The 18,576-nt window shown below is 32.9% G+C and overlaps 2 protein-coding genes across 2 annotated transcripts; both read left to right on the top strand.

Annotated features, from left to right (window-relative positions):
* Window positions 1-685: 685 nt before the first annotated feature.
* On the top strand, window positions 686-2,459 carry LOC139839562 (actin-depolymerizing factor 2-like). The gene is made up of 3 exons (XM_071829655.1): window positions 686-799; window positions 1,741-2,006; window positions 2,092-2,459. The coding sequence occupies exons 1-3, from the start codon at window positions 797-799 to the stop codon at window positions 2,240-2,242; spliced, it is 420 nt and encodes a 139-aa protein (XP_071685756.1). The 5' UTR covers window positions 686-796; the 3' UTR covers window positions 2,243-2,459.
* Window positions 2,460-10,552: 8,093 nt separating this feature from the next.
* LOC139840640 (WAT1-related protein At2g39510-like) lies at window positions 10,553-18,060 on the top strand. Its single transcript, XM_071830895.1, has 8 exons — window positions 10,553-10,752; window positions 10,830-10,892; window positions 11,327-11,443; window positions 11,568-11,814; window positions 12,165-12,326; window positions 12,520-12,671; window positions 12,780-12,849; window positions 18,022-18,060. Exons 1-8 carry the CDS (start codon window positions 10,553-10,555, stop codon window positions 18,058-18,060), a joined length of 1,050 nt encoding a protein of 349 aa, XP_071686996.1.
* Window positions 18,061-18,576: the final 516 nt, after the last annotated feature.

Raw genomic sequence — 18,576 nt, forward strand, 5'->3', positions numbered from 1 at the left:
ACTTTGCCAAGATTCGAACCCGGGGGTGTGCTTCATCGAGCAACTTAGCATTACTCTTATATTCTAAAACTCAAACTTTAGCTATTTTGGCCTCATTTGTCATTTCACCATTTGTCCTCTTAATGGAAACATGAATGAATGGGAAGATCGAAAAGTAAAGAAGAAAAGAAGTTTTGCTTAGACCGGTTACTTGAGTATGGCAAGTCGGTAGCCGTTCAGTGATTGTATGAGATTCTCGCTTCAATTTTACATGGATGAATGCAAATAGCAAGGTAAAGTATAGGACGAGCCTCGTCTACAAAGCAGAGCGACCTCGTCTTGCTTGCATAAATAAGGATACCAATTAGTAGTGCTTGAATCCCTTATATGGTTCCACATGAGAAACTAATACGAATATAGCCTACATGCCAATTGAACTATGAGCTAGAATTCTTTTGACTTTTGTTTTAGTCATGGTGGCTAGCGCTCTTAAGATCATAGAATCAATGCTGGAGGGCATTGTTTGAGTCGAGTGAAGTAAAGACTGACTACCTATAAACGAAACAAGAAATTGAAAATTTTCCTCTTAACATCAGTAAAAAGAGTCCGATGTTCTTTTAGGGATATTTTGTAAATTAGAAAAACATGAGGGGTGTAAACTACAATTGGTATTTTGGTACTGATATAATAACTACAATAGAATATATGCCCAAATCTAAACACGACTTATCATTTACAGCAAAAACCTACTCAACAGATACTTTTCAATCAGAGCCCTAAATTTTCTCCCATCGTTCGTTCTTCTCCGCCTGAAATCATGGTTACCTTTTGCTCTTTTTTCACATAAACACATACTGTTGACTCATTTACTTAAATATACATAATATTATGTATTTATAATTTATATATTTACATTTCTGTTTTTTTTCCTTTTTTAATAATTTCAGATGTATTTCCGCGATCTGTACCCGATCTTATGATTACTGTATATATGTCGATGTTGATATTACTGATCTGTTTTTGTTGATTGATCATCTATTATATGTGATTTACCTGTCGGTGTTGCTTATGAATTGCAAACTCTAACCTGATAACTTGATGCTGAGCTAGATCACAAGTTTGTGTGAAATTGTAGATTATGCGTATGATTTACTTGCTTGTGGAGAATTTTGAGCTATATGATTGGTCCTTTAAGTTTTTGGATGCAGTTTATGTTGCTTGATCTGAATAATTGATTTTCTTTCGTTTGATATGTATTAGCCCTGGCTCCTGTGTTTGTGAGTTAACTGATTACTAAACTCTGGTTGGTTAATTGTTTGGTGCATGTTGATGTTTGGTAATGTGGTTTGTAGAGGCACTATAAGACTAATTGTTCTCTTGCGTAAGTGAATTTAGTTTGGTGTTCAACTGATTGTGAGTATATTAGGTTTGTCCGGGTGGTGATATAGCTGGTCCATTGTGATTAAATTTGGTTTGTTTTTTGACAAATTCAGTTGCTGCATGCTTTCTTGAGATGAATTTAATAAGATTTTAATCCATGTACTATCGTTACTCATGTAGTTAATACATGGAAATAGCAGTCTTTTGTTGTTCTTGTAACCTATTTATGTAAGAATATTCAGAAAACCTGTCGATAGGGATGTGTGTGATTCATTTAGTACAAGGTCCTTTTTTTAACCAAAGATATAGCTAAGAATGGTCTACCAGGTATTGAGTGCAAGCTAAAGTTTATGTGTTATTAATAGTCTATTAAACTTGCAGGCCAACGCAGCATCAGGAATGGCTGTGCATGATGAGTGCAAGCTAAAGTTTATGGAATTGAAGGCAAAAAGGACCTTTCGCTTCATCATTTATAAGATCGAAGAGAAGCAAAAGCAGGTGATTGTGGAAAAACTTGGAGAACCAGCCGAGACTTATGATGCTTTCTCAGCATGCTTACCAGCTGATGAATGCCGATACGCCGTCTTTGATTACGACTTTTTGACGCCAGAAGGTGTTCAAAAGAGCAGGATTTTCTTCATCGCATGGTACTAATTCATAATAACCTGTCTCCATTGTTGTACTTTAAAAATTTTGAAGTTTGACTGAAGTATTTTAATTATCACGTAACAGGTCTCCGGATACTGCAAGGGTGAGGAGCAAGATGATTTACGCAAGTTCCAAGGACAGGTTTAAGAGAGAGCTTGATGGTATTCAGGTGGAGTTGCAAGCAACAGATGCTAGTGAAGTTGGGCTCGATGTTATTCAAAGCCGAGCAAGTTAAAGCTCTGCATAAATGAGATTCCCCTGTTCTTCATTTATGTTTAATGTTTATATTGTCTCTGGTATGTAGATTACTGATGAATGACTCGCGTACCGGGCGGATTTTATTTCTCAAGAACTAGTGTTGTGGTTTAAGGTAAAAATTATGTGATATTTGTGTGATTTAACAGAAGTAATATGAATTTGTACTGTATTTCAATTTGATTTCCTTTTATGGATTTTGCTATGCTTTACCTACGGATTGACCATTTGCATTTACTTTGTTTTCCTTCTTCGTGTGTTTCTACGCCTTTGTAGAACTTCAAAAATTTGCAACTGTTTATCCTATTATTGTTTTCATGTTGAAGTAAACTATTTTGAACCAGGCATAAACATCGAATGCTTTGTTTCATAATGTTACATGTCTTATCGGGACATTGTATGATGGGGTATTGTCAAGATTCCCCCACGCGATGACTTAGTAAGCAACATTCCAGAAGTTTATGAATCGTTAATAGATTCTACGACATCTTGCACGACATTGACACTAATCATTCCAACATAAATTTCAATACCGTTTTGAATCCAGTAGTGCATAATCGTCTCTATTGCAAGAAGAGTTGAGGATCCCTAAATCGGGTTTGGGTACAATAGTCATGACACGTTATATTGGGACGAATAACTGCATATGCTGTTTTAACTCATTTTTAGAATTCGTGACTGCTATAAGTTACTAAGCACAGATAAATATATGCACAGCTCATTGACAAACATAAATCTTTTATAGAATGTATGTATGATTTAAAATGGAGCTTTTTAGAGCCACTTAGAAATATTTATTTAGTATGTTTTGTTGATATCATAGTGTATTATATTCTAGAAACATTGAGCACTCTACGTCCACCAAGCTCAAATATATATTTGAACCATGACTATCTGATGACTTGTTGCATTTGCATATTATAATAATTATAATAGCCATAGTTAGTGGGTCGGTAGGAACAGTAATGTACAATTAAGGAGTACAACAGTACCATACAGGCATACATATGAAGCTTTTTTATGCACCAACCAATTAAGTTACAATCTCAATCACAATTAGTGGACATCATTTAAAGTTATAATCTCAGCTGGGCAGTAAAAATATTACTTGGTTCCAAATTGAATGCATGTCCCTCATCATGTTTATGTTTATGCTAGTCCGATATGGATGTCATTAGACCTATCATTTTTAAGATTATATTGCTAATTCTCATTCTTAATTCTCATTGTTGTTTTGGGTCGCCACCTCTTTGACCCCACATATTTTGTCATAGTAACTTAGCTAAGTATCAATACAAACTACCGAGCTTATGTCCACTAATTCTCGAATCGACAAAATATTAACCCTAAATGCGAAAAAAGTTTTCGATACCAGCACAATTTTACCTACTATACGACTTCAATCAGTTGAGAAAAATTTGGTTAAGAGTAGAAATTTGATAACCAAGAGAATAAGTTATATGTACTACTCCGTACTAACTACTCGAACTTGCTTATCAAATCAGTTGAAGACTAATTACTAATACACTTACTTATATTTAACTTCTTTTTCTTGTGGCTCTTTTAACTTTTGAGTTTTGATAGTGAGCATTAGGTACTATTATTACAAGTATATAATATAATTTGTTGTGTTTACGTGTATAAATACCATGTAATTCAAAAGTTTTGGCTGTTTATATCTTTGGTGGTGCTCGTATATTAGAACATAACTCAATATATATCTATAGTCAAATACGATTCAAATGCACATGTTCGAAACTACAAATCACCTAAAATGATGTTTACGTGCATTTTTTAATTCAAAAACTTCAATCAATTTATCATAATCTACATTTGATATAAATCTATTTTTAATACTTATAATTGCTAACCCGTTTAACCATTCTTGATTCATTGTACTTCGTAAATAATTCTTCAACAATTTCAATTGTGAAAAACTTTGTTTAGTAGATGCTACAGTGACCAAGACGGTTAGCAAAATCGTGTATGCAAGTAAAATATTTGGAAAAATATCCATCTTCTTTGTAAACTCCATAATCTCAAGTGACGTCCACGACGAATTGGGGAAAAACTGAATCATGTATATAAAATCATTGTGGAGTCATGGAGATTATTTATGGTATTGTATAAAATAGATACAAAGGAAATTGATTATCTTGATTTGGGATTTGAGAATTGTCGAATTGATGAGGAGACAGAGGAGTAGAGGACGTTTGGATGCCCCAATGATACGACGAATCAGTTTTAATCCGTATTTAATTTTACTCTGTATTTGATTTTACTCCAATGATAGTGAGCACTTTTTTAGTTTTTGTAAAACAATTTATTATTTATATGAGCTAAAATGTTGGCTTAATGAACCTAGTATATATGAAACTGGATCAATACTAAGATGCCCTTTGAATTGTCTTGCCCAGGTGCGGTTGCACCTTCAGCCCCGCCCAAAGTCCAGCCCTGCATTCTAGCCAACACCCGTTCTATCATTTGATCCTAGGACGTAGAAACATGGATTTAGAACCCATGGTGTCATTCCAACGAAAGTTTTTTACCCCTTTTCGAGAACCACCCAAAAGACAAGGTTTGGACTTCGGATAATATATGATTTGTGTTCCATTCTTTGTTTTTGATAATCAAATTCTGATTTTTAAATTAATTCAATATCAAGTGAATATTGATATAGATTAATGTTATATTTTTCCTTTTCATACGTACGCTTTAAAGTTTTGAAATTTAATAAATATTTTTTTCACATCTGCACATTTTTTCTTTTTAAATGACGATTTTTTTGGCATCAGTAGATCATTTATTTCAACGACCTTCATCATTTGCATGTAACATACACATTCGGGCGGAAACCCGAACTCGATCGACATCTGGTAAAACCTCCATATATGGTCAATATATATCACCATTATTGGTGTTCAATTGTTTTAAAGAAATCATGTCATCCCTAAGGATCGGACCTATCACCTCCCCTATCCCATGACTCAAAAGATATGGGGGGAATCGTTGGACTATGCCTGCAAATTCATCTACACATTTATATGCATTTACTGGTTTAACTTTTGTTTATCATTGTTTTGAAAAGTAAGTAACATTTTTACTCCTAAAAAACTTTGTAATTTAAATATTTATGTATGTCTCATATTATTCAATTCATCTAAAGAATATATATGCTAAAGGGAAATTGTACATATTGATTGATGGGCATATATAAATGCCTATGCATATCTAACCTACCCTTTAGACAAAAGTAGACAACTAATCCTAGTTTATACTATCCTAATTTATATGTATTTAAACTTACAGTTACAAATAACCAATAAATGACTCGTGAAAATGGATGTAAGCTCATATACCATTCCTTTCAAAATTCAGACTTACTATTCGAAATCTATTAATACAGCTTATTAAATAGAAATTCAATTCAACTAACATTAAATTCTGATAGCAGAAGTCTAAGTGGAAATACTAACGAATCTTGATCTGAAAAGTGATGTACCTAATTACTTCAAAAGAAATAATCTGTGAAAGTTTGAGGTAAACACATTGTAACAAATTGATCAAAACAAGCAAACAACTTACACTTTGACTTTTAAAGTCAAAATCTCTGTCCCAAAATAAGTTTTCACAGTTTCATTTTAGACTGTTCCCTCCGTTTTGTTCCCAACGGGCAAAAAAATGAGGCATCGGAACTTTTTTAACCAATTAAACCCCGACAAGCGATTTATACTTTATTTATTTATCTTTTTCACTCAACTTCCAATTATATCTCAACACACCATTCAAATCCTTTTCACTCAAATTTAACACTCAATTTTGAGACTCTTCACAACACAACTTCAAAATTGAACAATGTCACGTCATAGTCAAAAACTTCACTCTCATCCAAAAAACCCCAAAATTTCACAACATGTCACACTCACTGTAACGGGTGGTTTAAGTTAACCTACCCCTACTCTTTATTAAACGGCGCAAGGTCAAATCAGGGGAAGGGGTGTCAATGTGATGCAATATTGCACTATTCACATATTGTGATGACCCGAAAATTTCTGACCAAATTTAAACTTAATCTTTGTATGATTAACATTTCTGACACGATAAGCAAAGTCTGTAAAACTGAATCTCAAAATTTTTGAACTACTTTTATATATTTAAATACCCTTCGGTTGTTTTCGACGATTAGCGAACAATTATATGTAAATAGATACATATATACTATAACTTGAAAAGGTAACAATGTATTAATTATTTGATACCGTACATTAAACTTATTGGTTTAAATATCTATTTGAATATATATGATAAGTTGAAATATTTATTATTAAAATTTATTTATAAATAACTTCCAATGTGTATTTAAAAACTGATTTATGTATATTAAAAAGATATATACATATATATAATTTCAAGTTATTTAGTAAACGATAGTAACATTTTCAAATTGCTACAGTACCCAAAATACTACAGTGTTTTTGAAAATCACTATTTGCTACAGTAACTTTGCTACAGTGGTATAGTTTATGGATGATTTAAGACTATATTTTGACAAAGGTACGATTCACGAAACGTAAAGTACAAGTTTTCTCAGTATACGATAGGACGTTTGAAAAATCGGAACCGGGACATAAGTCGAGTGACGACGTACGACTTATCGGAACAAAAATTACAAGTCAACTATGCATGTGAATTTAATATAATACATATAATTAATTATATAAATTAAATATATTATATTAATAATTAAAAAATATGTCGACAAACTAGAAGTTAAAAGATCATGAGCTGGAAATCCATCCCATGCGATCGCATGGGAAATGGTCTTGGAGGCCATGCGATCGCATGGCAGTCCTGGACAGGCCACACCTATAAAGCTCGAGATATCTGCCTCTGTTTTAATTTAAAAATTACTCCGTATTATATTTATTAATTATATTATTATTATTATTATTATTATTATTATTATTATTATTATTATTATTATTATTATTAAGATTAATATTATTATTAATCTTATTATTATTAGTAGTATTTGTATTATTATTAGTATTATACATAAAATACTACGACGAGGTCATGAGCGTGTCACTTTCAAAATAGTTTTATGAGCCGGATAAAGCTAAGGAAATTATCGGTTATTGCCAAGGAGGTTATGGGTAATATTCATGGGTATTATTTGCAAGTCAAACCTAGTGTTATCATCTCCGTTACGTCTTCGTACTTTTCTACAATATTGAATCTCAATATTGATATGTAAGTACTTATATTTTATCTTTTAAATAATAATTGTGTATCCATGTCTAGTGCTCGAGTATATATATTTATACATGCTTGTATGCTAAATTTCCTTGTTAAACAGTTTATGATGTACCACGAATTAAATACATATATTACTGGTAAAAGATATATGATATACATGTTTTTGGAAAGCTGACGAAAAATCAATAACTTTTCATTTAGATATCGAATAATTTCGATGAACGGATTAAAAGATATGAGCAACTGAATTATGATCGAAGTTAATTGAAATTGCTTTTGAATCTACAATTAAGATTTAAACAACTTGTTTACGAGATTGATAAATTAAATTTTTGAATATTACCAACCGAGTAAATGAATCCTTATATAAGGTACGTCTCGTTTTGTTAAACTATTGTCAAAATTAACTTTTTGAAACAACATTGGATAACTTTTGTATGTCAATATCGAGCATTAGGATTGTGATACACTATGACCTGACCTATCTTGATAGACATTTATTGACCAACATATGTTCTCTAAGTTGAGATCTACGGTTATTTGGTAATCCGTGTTTCGATCACATTTTGGTGAACGACTTTATATGCTGCTAAGGTGAGTTTCATTTGCTCCCTTTTTAAATGCTTTTGCAATATATATTTTTGGGCTGAGAATACATGCACTTTATTTTAAACAATGGACACAAGTACATACTAAATTCTATACTGAGTTTGAACCGAAAATCCCTTAGCTTTTAACGGATGTATGCTATTTGAGAAGCGTACACGTTAGTTTGCGTGTATTATTAAGATGATTATACAAAGGGTACAAATTATATATACGTTAAGTTTAGTTACCAGGGTGCTCAATTTCGTAGAATATTTTGATAAACGTTTCTGGATAAAACAACTGAAATCTTGTGATCCACCTTTATATACAGATTATGCGCAACATTAAAACTATGAATTCACCAACCTTTGTGTTGACACTTGTTAGCATGTTTATTCTCAGGTTTCATAGAAGTCTTCCGCTGTTTGCTTAGATGTTAAACAAGCTATGTGCATGGAGTCTTACATGACATATTTTTCAAGGAGACGTTGCATTCACCAAATCATCACCATGTATCTTATTTTGACTGCATTGTCAACAGAAATACTGTTGTAAACTATTATTTATGGTGATTGTCTATATGTAGAAATCATCAGATGTCGAAAACCTTTGATTTAAATATTCATTTATGGTGTGCCTTTTCAAAAGAATGCAATGTTACAAAATGTATCATATAGAGGTCAAATACCTCGCAATGAAATCAATGAATGACGTGTTCGTCCATATGAATTTGGAGCGATCGTCACACATATGGGTTTGCAATCGTAGATTGATACCCCTTGTTAGGACGAATACTCTAAAACAACATATCAGCATAAGCCCAATAAATATTTCACCCTCAAGTCAATTGCGATAGAGGTCATAGTGTAAATAATCGGACTTATATGCCTACGTTCTTTTACTTTTTATGTTTCTGATGTGATTTATGGATATATTTTTTTTTTAAATAGAAAAACTAATTTTTTTTTTTACAAAAATGGTAAAACCGAAGTTTGAAACTTCGATTTTGATGTACCCGAAGTTTCAAAATTCGGTTTTTGTGCTTTTTGACCATGTACCCCAAATCCGAAGTTTCAAACTTCGGATTTGTTTTTTTTTTTTCAAACAATTAGACTTATGAAACGAGGAGATGATGTCCGTGATTTTTGATGACATGTATATATTGTTCAGAATGTTAGGAATGAAATTTGTGATTTCACATGAAAAAGAGTTTTAGAAGATGGAGAGAATGACGGATAATAACTACTGAATGTCTTTGATTTTCTGCATGGGTTGAATAAAAGATTGAAAAGTCTAAGCATTAAGCCTCCTGAGAAACGTAAACGTCAGTAAAGTTGGGAAAAGGAATGATGATTTAAGTTTTGCTGTCATCCAATTTAATTTCAAATTTAAATTTATAATAATAATTAATAATAACATATTACTCCAAAATATTAACATTAGCATATTAATTAACATATTACGAGTAATATACAATTATACGGAGTAATAGTTATAAATATTTAGAAAGCTCGTTTACAGCCCTATCACAAACACCCTCAACCACAAGGGTATAAAATAATAAAATATAAAATAATTACACAAGGGTATTATGGAAACCACACTATAATCATAGTGGATTTATAAAAAAATAAAAATGGAAATATCATCACCCACTAATTATATAGGCAAAAAGCACACAAACCGAAGTTTGAAACTTCGGATTTGGGGTACATGGTCAAAAAGCACACAAACCGAAGTTTCAAACTTCGGATTTGGCAAAACCGAAGTTTGAAACTTCGGTTTACCATATTTGTCAAAAAAAAAAAATTTTACTTTTTCTATTTTTGCAAACATCCTAACAAAAATTACCATTTAAAAAAAATAATCGTGATTTATGAGTTTGCACTCAACAAAGTCTGGTTCAAAAGTAGATTATCATTTTACTTTTTTACTACTTATAGCTTTTCGTTATATTTCCATAAGAGTAAGTGATACCAGACATTTGACTTAAAAAGTGAAGTTTATTTTGAGACATGCGAAATGATATTTAGATCATTAAAATGACACTAAAACATAGGCCAAATCTAAAACAAACAATCCTTAGGAAAAAAAAGTACCCATTGCCCTAAAATATAGGCCGAATCTAAAAAAAGCGATCCTTAGGAAAAAAAATACCCATTGCCCTAAAATATAGGCCAAATTTAAAAACAAACAATCCTTAGGAAAAAAAATACCCATTGCCAGTTCCTTCAAGCTAAAATTATTTAAAAAACAGATAATATTTGAACAATATATATGAATATGAAATTAGTCATTTGGCGCACAAATTAGAAATTCACAACGTACGCATCCATGATGACTACTTTTTAAACAATATAAGAATTAACCACTATTTTATGTGTGTATATATACCACCATAAGCCACTCTGTACTCATATAAACAACTCGAAAATCAAAAAGCATGTTAAAAGAGTGGCTTAAGGGGGTGTATGTTCGTACCGAGCCTTTCATTTTCATGATTTTCTTGCAAACTTCGTACGCGGTTAATGGTTTAATAGTCAAGTCTGCACTAAACAAAGGCTTAAATCATTACACTTTTGCTGTTTATCGGAATGCGTTTGCAGCTCTCTTCTTTGCTCCTTTTGCTTTCTTCTTTGAAAGGTATGATTCTTTATCTCACTTCTTGTGCAGTTGTGCGTCCTCAGTTTCTTGATCATTGCTTTTTTTGACCCAAACAGGAAAGTTAGGCCCAAAATGACAGTTTCCATCTTCTTGAAAATTATGCTTCTCGGACTACTAGAGTACGTATTCTACAATGTATGCTTATATACAATATACAATGTAAAAAAGATATAGGTGCTATTTGTTTTTTAAAATGTTCTTGTGCGAAAATCTATAAACCAAATCTGTAGAGAAGAAGATGTAGTCTCAAGATCTTTTGGCTGAACATCAAAGACTGTTTATTTTTGTGTCTGCAGCAGACAAAAAATCATTATTTTATCTTATTTCTTCAGAAAAACAAACAATCTGCAGTAAAAACATCTGCAGGCGCATAGACATAAGACTTGATAATGTCTGCACAATGAATATCAACAATGAATATCAGGCAACACCATACTAAACTTTGGAAACTTAACTTTGTTTGTGCAAAATCTTCATATTTGTAAATTATAGCCGGTCGTTATAAATTTTCAACTATGAATACTCAGTGAGTAGTTTTGTGCATATATTATAGGCCTGTAATAGACCAGAATTTGTACTTTTCTGGAATGAAGTATACAACGGCAACATTTGCAGCTGCTATGTGCAATATCGTTCCTGCCATTACTTTCGTTTTAGCTTGGATTTTCAGGTATTACCCTTTATGTCAGAATAAAATTTTTTTTTTAACTGCTATTGGAGTCTATTAAATCGGAAGTTAACAATGGCTATCTGAAGTGATAAAATGGGTGGGTTGAGATTCTTTATTTTTGTAGACTTGAGAAGGTCAAGATGACGAGTTTACATAGCCAAGGGAAGATAATTGGGACGTTAGTTACAGTTGGAGGAGCGATGATAATGACACTAATAACAGGCCCCGTGATTCAATTTCCATGGTCGAAAAATCACCATACGATTCATCATCATTCTTCCGTTAATACTGTTAGTAGTCAAGATCAGATTAAAGGATCTCTCATGATCACGGCCGGTTGTTTTTCGTGGGCAAGTTTCATCATAGTTCAAGTAAGATTGATTTTAGACAAAATATCATGAATGGTCCCTGAACTTTTTTTCCAATGGTCCCTGTGGTTCTCATTTTGAATCACCGATGGTCCCTGTGGTGCATATCCACACGGACCATTCTTGACGAAAAAATGCAAACCACAAGGACTTCCGGTGATTCAAATGCAAATCACAGGGACCATCCTTGACGGAAAAAAGTACATGATGATTTCTGATACAAACCACAAGGACCGTTCATAATATATTGTTTTAGTTTTTCCAAGAATTTTTGTTAAGTACATAGCATTCTTTTTAGTGACCATATGTAAATCAACAACTAACCTTGTATGAGTGTTGGATGGTTAAATAAGGCAGTGACATTAAAATCATACCCAGCTGAACTCTCACTAACAACGCTCGTGTGTCTGATGGGCTCATTGGAAGGGTCTGTACTATCACTTATTGCCGAAAAGGGGAATGCGTCAATCTGGTTACTTGATTGGGACATCAAATTATTCGCAGCGCTATATAGTGTGAGCAAAAATAACCCAAATGATTTGAATTCTAAAATTGATATATACGTTATGAATATTACATTTACGTATGTCTTTTTTTTTTTTTTTTGGAAGGCAACATTTACGTATGTCTTGACTCGAGACTTAAACCCCCAACCTGTTAAAAAAGTTGATTTTTTTTTCATGAATATTATGTATTTGGGAATGGCAGGGAATAGTGTGTTCTGGATGCGCATATTACATATCAGGACTAGTAATGCAACAACGAGGACCGGTTTTTGTGACAGCTTTTAACCCTTTTGGGATGGTTATTATTGCAATTGTGGCGTCTTGTGTTCTAGCCGAAAAGTTGAACTTGGGAAGGTACTATACATTTTGTCTTAACTTTATTCGCGACCTCAATTAGTGTAAAAAATTGTATCATGAATGAACTTTTGTATGTATCTTAATGTTATTTCAACTATGTTTTAGTGTTATTGGAGCAATATTTATTGTTGCTGGGCTATATCTGGTCATATGGGGTAAGGGCAAGGACCAAAATGTAGAAGATCACAAGACACAAGTAGATCAACAACGCGATGATGCTGATAAATCTTGTGTTAAACCATGTAGTGATGTTGAATCTGTTTAAGGAGGAGTTGGGTTGTATAATATTGTTGTAATTCTCCGCTGTCAATTTTGTTTACTACATGCCGGAACTAAGTTATTTTTTCAATGGTGTTAAATTTATTTGTCATGTTGTAAATTAAAATTAAAAATAACGGTAATTATATGTATAATAATAATAATAATAATAATAATAATAATAATAATAATAATAATAATAATAATAATAATATAATAATAATATAATAATATAATAATAATAATAATAATAATAATAATAATAATAATAATAATAATAATAATAATAATAATAATAATAATAATAAAATATGCAATATAAGAAATCACAATAAATAAATAAAATAAGAGAAATTGGTCAAAATGCCACAATTTTCAAAAGCGTTAAACAAAATGCTCATAAAATTTATAATTGGAAAAAAGCCTACTGACCATGCATCAAGCATGATGTGTGTAACTTGGTGCATGATGCGTGTTTACGAGATAATGACCAAAACATGCATTTTTCTTCGCGAACACACATCACGCACGATGCGTGGTGCTAGCCTGCTAGGTGCATGGTACGTGGTGCTTCGGCCTCGAAGACCTTCAATTTTAATGTTTTTGTTGATTTTGACCTTTTAACATACTTTGACAGCTCATAACTTGCTATAGAATATTCTAATTTGTGATCCGTTAAATTTATCACCAATTTTGACAAAAAGTATATGATACCCCTCAATCAATTTAAGTAAACGTCATATGATGCAAATCGAGCATTTTATAGGTTAATTAAAAAAATGCAGTTGCATATCATGTATAATTTCAAAAATATTCTTGTCAATGCAGAAGCGCTCCAACGGATTGATCTAGAAAAAAATACACCACTTTCAAAAAAACGGTGACTAAATCGGAGCCACGAGTCAAAAGATACGGTAATCCAGAGTTCTCCCACGCACCGTGCGTGGTGCATGGTGCGTGGTGCGTGTTCGCGGGAAAAAATGTCTTTTTCAATCATTATCTCGTAAACAAGCATCACGCACCAAGTTACTATCATGCGTGGTGGGTGATGCTTGATAAGGGGCATTTTTGCAATACTATTTTTAAGGACATTTTTCCAAACTCTTTTAAAAATGAGGTATTTTGACCAAATTTTTAAAAAACAAAGTATAAAGAAAGCCTAATGCGTTGTGGGCTTATCCTCATTTAGCCCAATCAACCTTTCACGTCTTAAAAGGCTGAATTTTTTTTTTTTAACAAGGTCCAGAATTTTTATGCGATCAATCCACCTCTAATATACTCCGTATTACGCATCTCTTGTTTTTATACAGAGAATTTTATTTTGCATCTTATCTTTTTTTAACCTTATTTTATATGTCATTTAAATTTAAATTCCTATGTATTTTCATAAAGCTAATGGAAAAAATGTAAAGAAACAAAAATCCTCATTTGTTATAAAAAACTAAAATAATACAAATAAAGTTAAATTAAGATTTATATGTATTTGTCTATTTTTTACATTTTTTCAGTGACTTTTTAAGGGGATCATTATATATAAAAAAAAAAAAAAAAATTACAATTTAGAGTGACATACACATTCATTTTTAAATATGTGTTGACTGTAAAAACAAAATACTAGTAAACTTGTATGAGCTCCAAATATAAAACATTTTTTAGGAGTGAAATATGTTTTAAATATTTAGCGGATGTATAATAAACAAGACACTTTACGTGTGTGTACACAGGGCCGGTCCTGAAAATATTGATGCCCTGTGCGGAAAGACTAAAATATGCCCTTCATATTTTAAACGATAAACTTGAAATTACATAATCAAAATTAAATCGCTTAAAATTAAATTTTTGTGTGTTTTAAGTAAAAAAAAAAAGTAAATAAATAGACCTTAAAATATATGATTATGCAGTGTTGACATATTTATTAAAATCTCATATAATGTTACACTTAAAATGATAGAAAGTACTTTATTCGGTTTTTTCATGTTTCGATAAATTACTCCCTCCGTTCCATATCTATTGTCCTTATACAAAAACACACAGTTTAAAAAAAATGACTGACGCATATACTTTTTTGTTTACTTTCCAGCTTTACCCCTTACTTTTTACTTATCTTTTTGTTTTACATGTATTACATAGGGGTACAAACGAACTTTACCAGATTATTCTCTTTTATTTATGAAATTGGACAATTAATTTGGAACATTCGAAAAAGAAATGCTGGACAATAGAAATAAAACGGAGGGAATAACATTTATTTTAGTATTTGCTATTTTAGTTAAATAAGAAGTAAATAAAAATATTTATCATACTCCGTATATGTAAGCAATAGAATAATAAAATTAACAAAAAATGATACGAACTAAAAAAAAAATAGTTACAAGTGTAGGCCCATGAAGTTATGAGCTGTAATCCGTATTTTTTTTACTACACAGTAACTTTTAAATAGTAGCACTCTGTATTACAGTATTTATTTGGGTGTAACAAAAGAAAACCAATACACTAACTAAAGGGCTCACACTTGTGTTATACTTGAACTAGTACTGGAATATAGTAACTAAAGGGTCCACGGCTTTAGAAAACAAAGACATTTTCCCCTAATTCATCTTCTTCTCTAACCCTTCAACCTCCATTAAAACTCAACTTAAAATTTCAAATTTTCTTCTACATGTTCCAAAAACTGATCCTAAATATTTGATGCCCCTGATTTCGTGATGCCCAGTGCGGCCGCACCTCCCGCTCTACCCTAAGGCCGGCCCTGTGTGTACATGTGTATATATATATATATATATATATATATATATATATATATATATATATATATATATATATATATATATATATATACATATTATGTTTTAGAGCTCGTATGTTACACGAGTAGGTAAAAAACTGTGCAAAAACTTAAGTTTTGATTATATATTAAAACAGTGTTCCAAAACTTCCTTGTAGAGCTCGTGTATTCCACAATTGTTGAATAAAAATTCAAAAAGTTCATTATCAAACGTAAAATGTTATTATATTACTTGCATTATAAATGAGATGAGAATGAATAGTAAAAAGATAAACAAAGTATATCATGAGAGTTCACAAACGTTAGAAACTTCTTAAAAGTCTATAAACATTAAAATATAGAACCTTTGTGTAAGACCCTAATCAGTATTGTACAGCAGTGTAATTATGTTACATAAAGTATGGACACTTTTGTGGAATTAAACCAAAGTCAGATTCTGCCCAGCTCTTTGTGCGCGCCGCGTACATGTAGTGGTGCACGCCGCGCACTGCTACTGTTGACGAATTCTAGCTTTTGTTTCAAAGATTAAATGAGGGGTAATCTTGTCTTTTCACATGGGGACGAGTTAGGGCTGTAAAGGCCAGCTTGGATGGTGGTTGAAGGCATATTCAACACTCCACCAACCTTATCATCTCTCCCATTCAATTCTAGAGTGAAAAACCCCTTAAGTGAGAGAAAGCTTAAATCCAAGAGGAAGAAGTTGCTTTCGGGTTAAATCGCGTGCTTTAAAGTTGTTCGTCTCATCACTAGCTACGTTGTGATTGTGGTGGTAAGCTCTAATCTTGATTTCCTTGTTTTAATTGGTTTAAGGGTTAGGGTTTGGATTAATGATGAACATAAAACCCATATGTGATGATTTTGGGTGTTCTTGGGTAAGATTGAGTCATTAAGACTCAATGGTAACTAACCTAGGGTTTCAAAGTGTTAATTGATGTTTATGAGTCCCAATTGGTTAGTAAATTACTAGCACACCTAGCTAATTGGTAAATGGGTGTTATTTGGGTATATGGGTGACCCAAAAGGGTGTGTTGATCTTAAAATGGGTCAAAATGACACTTGAATGGTGTGTAAGTTGGTTGACCAACTTGATTGGGTGATTGATTTGTATGCCTAATGTAATAGGTACGTCGCGTTGAAGGTTACGAGTTTGATTTCTCACCAAGGCGTTAAGGTGAGTGGAATAATTATATATGTGCGTATATAGTGTATTTGCTTGCGGGCTTGTGGTTAGTGTTATCCGGGCGTGTAGATTCACTATAGTGTTATCCGGGCGTGTGGATTCACTACTCTTTTGTACGATGGGGACCACATATGCGTGAAGGGTGGTTCGGTAAGTGCGGACGTCCACCTAGGGGGTTAGTGCATACTAACGGTCATTGTGCGAGTACCGTTCCCTTGTGTGTGTTATGGTTAACAATGGTTATTGTGTTGTAAGCGAAAGCATATTATATTGTTCGAGTTATATATATTTATGCGATTATTATGCTAGCTTGTGGTGTTGGAGGTTGGTAGCCTCGTATTGATGATAAGCTAATTGTGTTGCTAGCATGTATTCGGTATGTGTATTGAGTGGTTGCAAGTAGGTATATTATATATGTATGTGTATAATTATTGCATTCACTAAGCTTTGCTTACCCTCTCGTTGTTTATCTTTTTATAGGCTCCGGTGTTGATAAGGGTAAGGGCATTCGTTTGGATTAGAGATCCCGCTTGTTGCTTAGGGGACGCTTTTGGGATGTTATAGCTTTTGGAGTTTGACCGAGATTTGGGTAGTTTAACCCCCAAACACCATGCTCATAGTGTCGTTTGGAAATTAAACTCTTATGGTCGAACTTTTATTCTTTTGAACGAAACTCGTAAAAAGGCCGATGTGGGCCCCGTTTTGTAAAACTCATTTTATGTTTGAATCGTATGAGTTTTTCATATTAGAACATGTTGTGAAAAGCGTTTCGTCTAAATATGTCGGGAAGTGGGAGATCTTTATTTGAAAAATTGAAAAATCGGACAGAACTGAAAATAGACCTGCACGCGCCGCGCACCCTGAGGTGGTGCGCGTGGCGCACTCCCCTGTAATAAAAAAAAAAATTTCTTATGCGTGTTCGATTGTATAGTGGGTTGGGTTGTTACAAGTGGTATCAGAGCATGGTCTAAGGGATTTAGGCGACTTGAGATAGGTGCCTAGACTTAGATTTATTTGTATATGCGCTTTATGCGGGACTTGTAGGAGACGGGTCAGACCGGGAGTTGATTAGTGCTTAGGTTTATGTGAACTAACCTTGCGCTAATTGTTTTGTGTTGTGTTAGCAATCATCAAGCGAGATAGACGTTGTACTAGCAAGTTAATGCGACGTGCTCGCGTAACAATGATTAGCTACCATTGTTACGGGTTCAAATCGTGTCAAACAAGCGATGTACTACGATTGTTGAGCAAGATGGGGTAGTGTAGTGTACATGTATATACATATGTATTAAGTCCTTTCGTTTCGTTGCTTAATTTTACTTCGTTTTATAGAATGAAGATGAGAAATGGACACGACACCAATGACGGAAGTACGAGTGAGGACGTTGAACTCACGGCCAAGGTTGAGGCCATCTTTAAAAGGCTAAAAAGGATTTTCTCGACGATGTTCGAAAGGTCTTCGAAGAGTCGGTTGATGGACAAGTGACCGAAATGATCAATGAACAAATGAAAGCCGCGATCGAGGAGGCTTTAGAAGCTAGAAACATTTATCCTCGAGGCGAAGGGGGTGAAGGTAATGGTGGGGGTGGAAGGCGGGACTTCCACTACAAGAATTTCAAGGATACTCAACCTCCGATGTTTAATGGGGTGAGGGATCCATTGAAAAGCACTTGTTGGAT

Source organism: Rutidosis leptorrhynchoides, chromosome 4, assembly GCF_046630445.1.
Source record: "Rutidosis leptorrhynchoides isolate AG116_Rl617_1_P2 chromosome 4, CSIRO_AGI_Rlap_v1, whole genome shotgun sequence".
NCBI classification, from domain to species: Eukaryota; Viridiplantae; Streptophyta; class Magnoliopsida; order Asterales; family Asteraceae; genus Rutidosis; species Rutidosis leptorrhynchoides.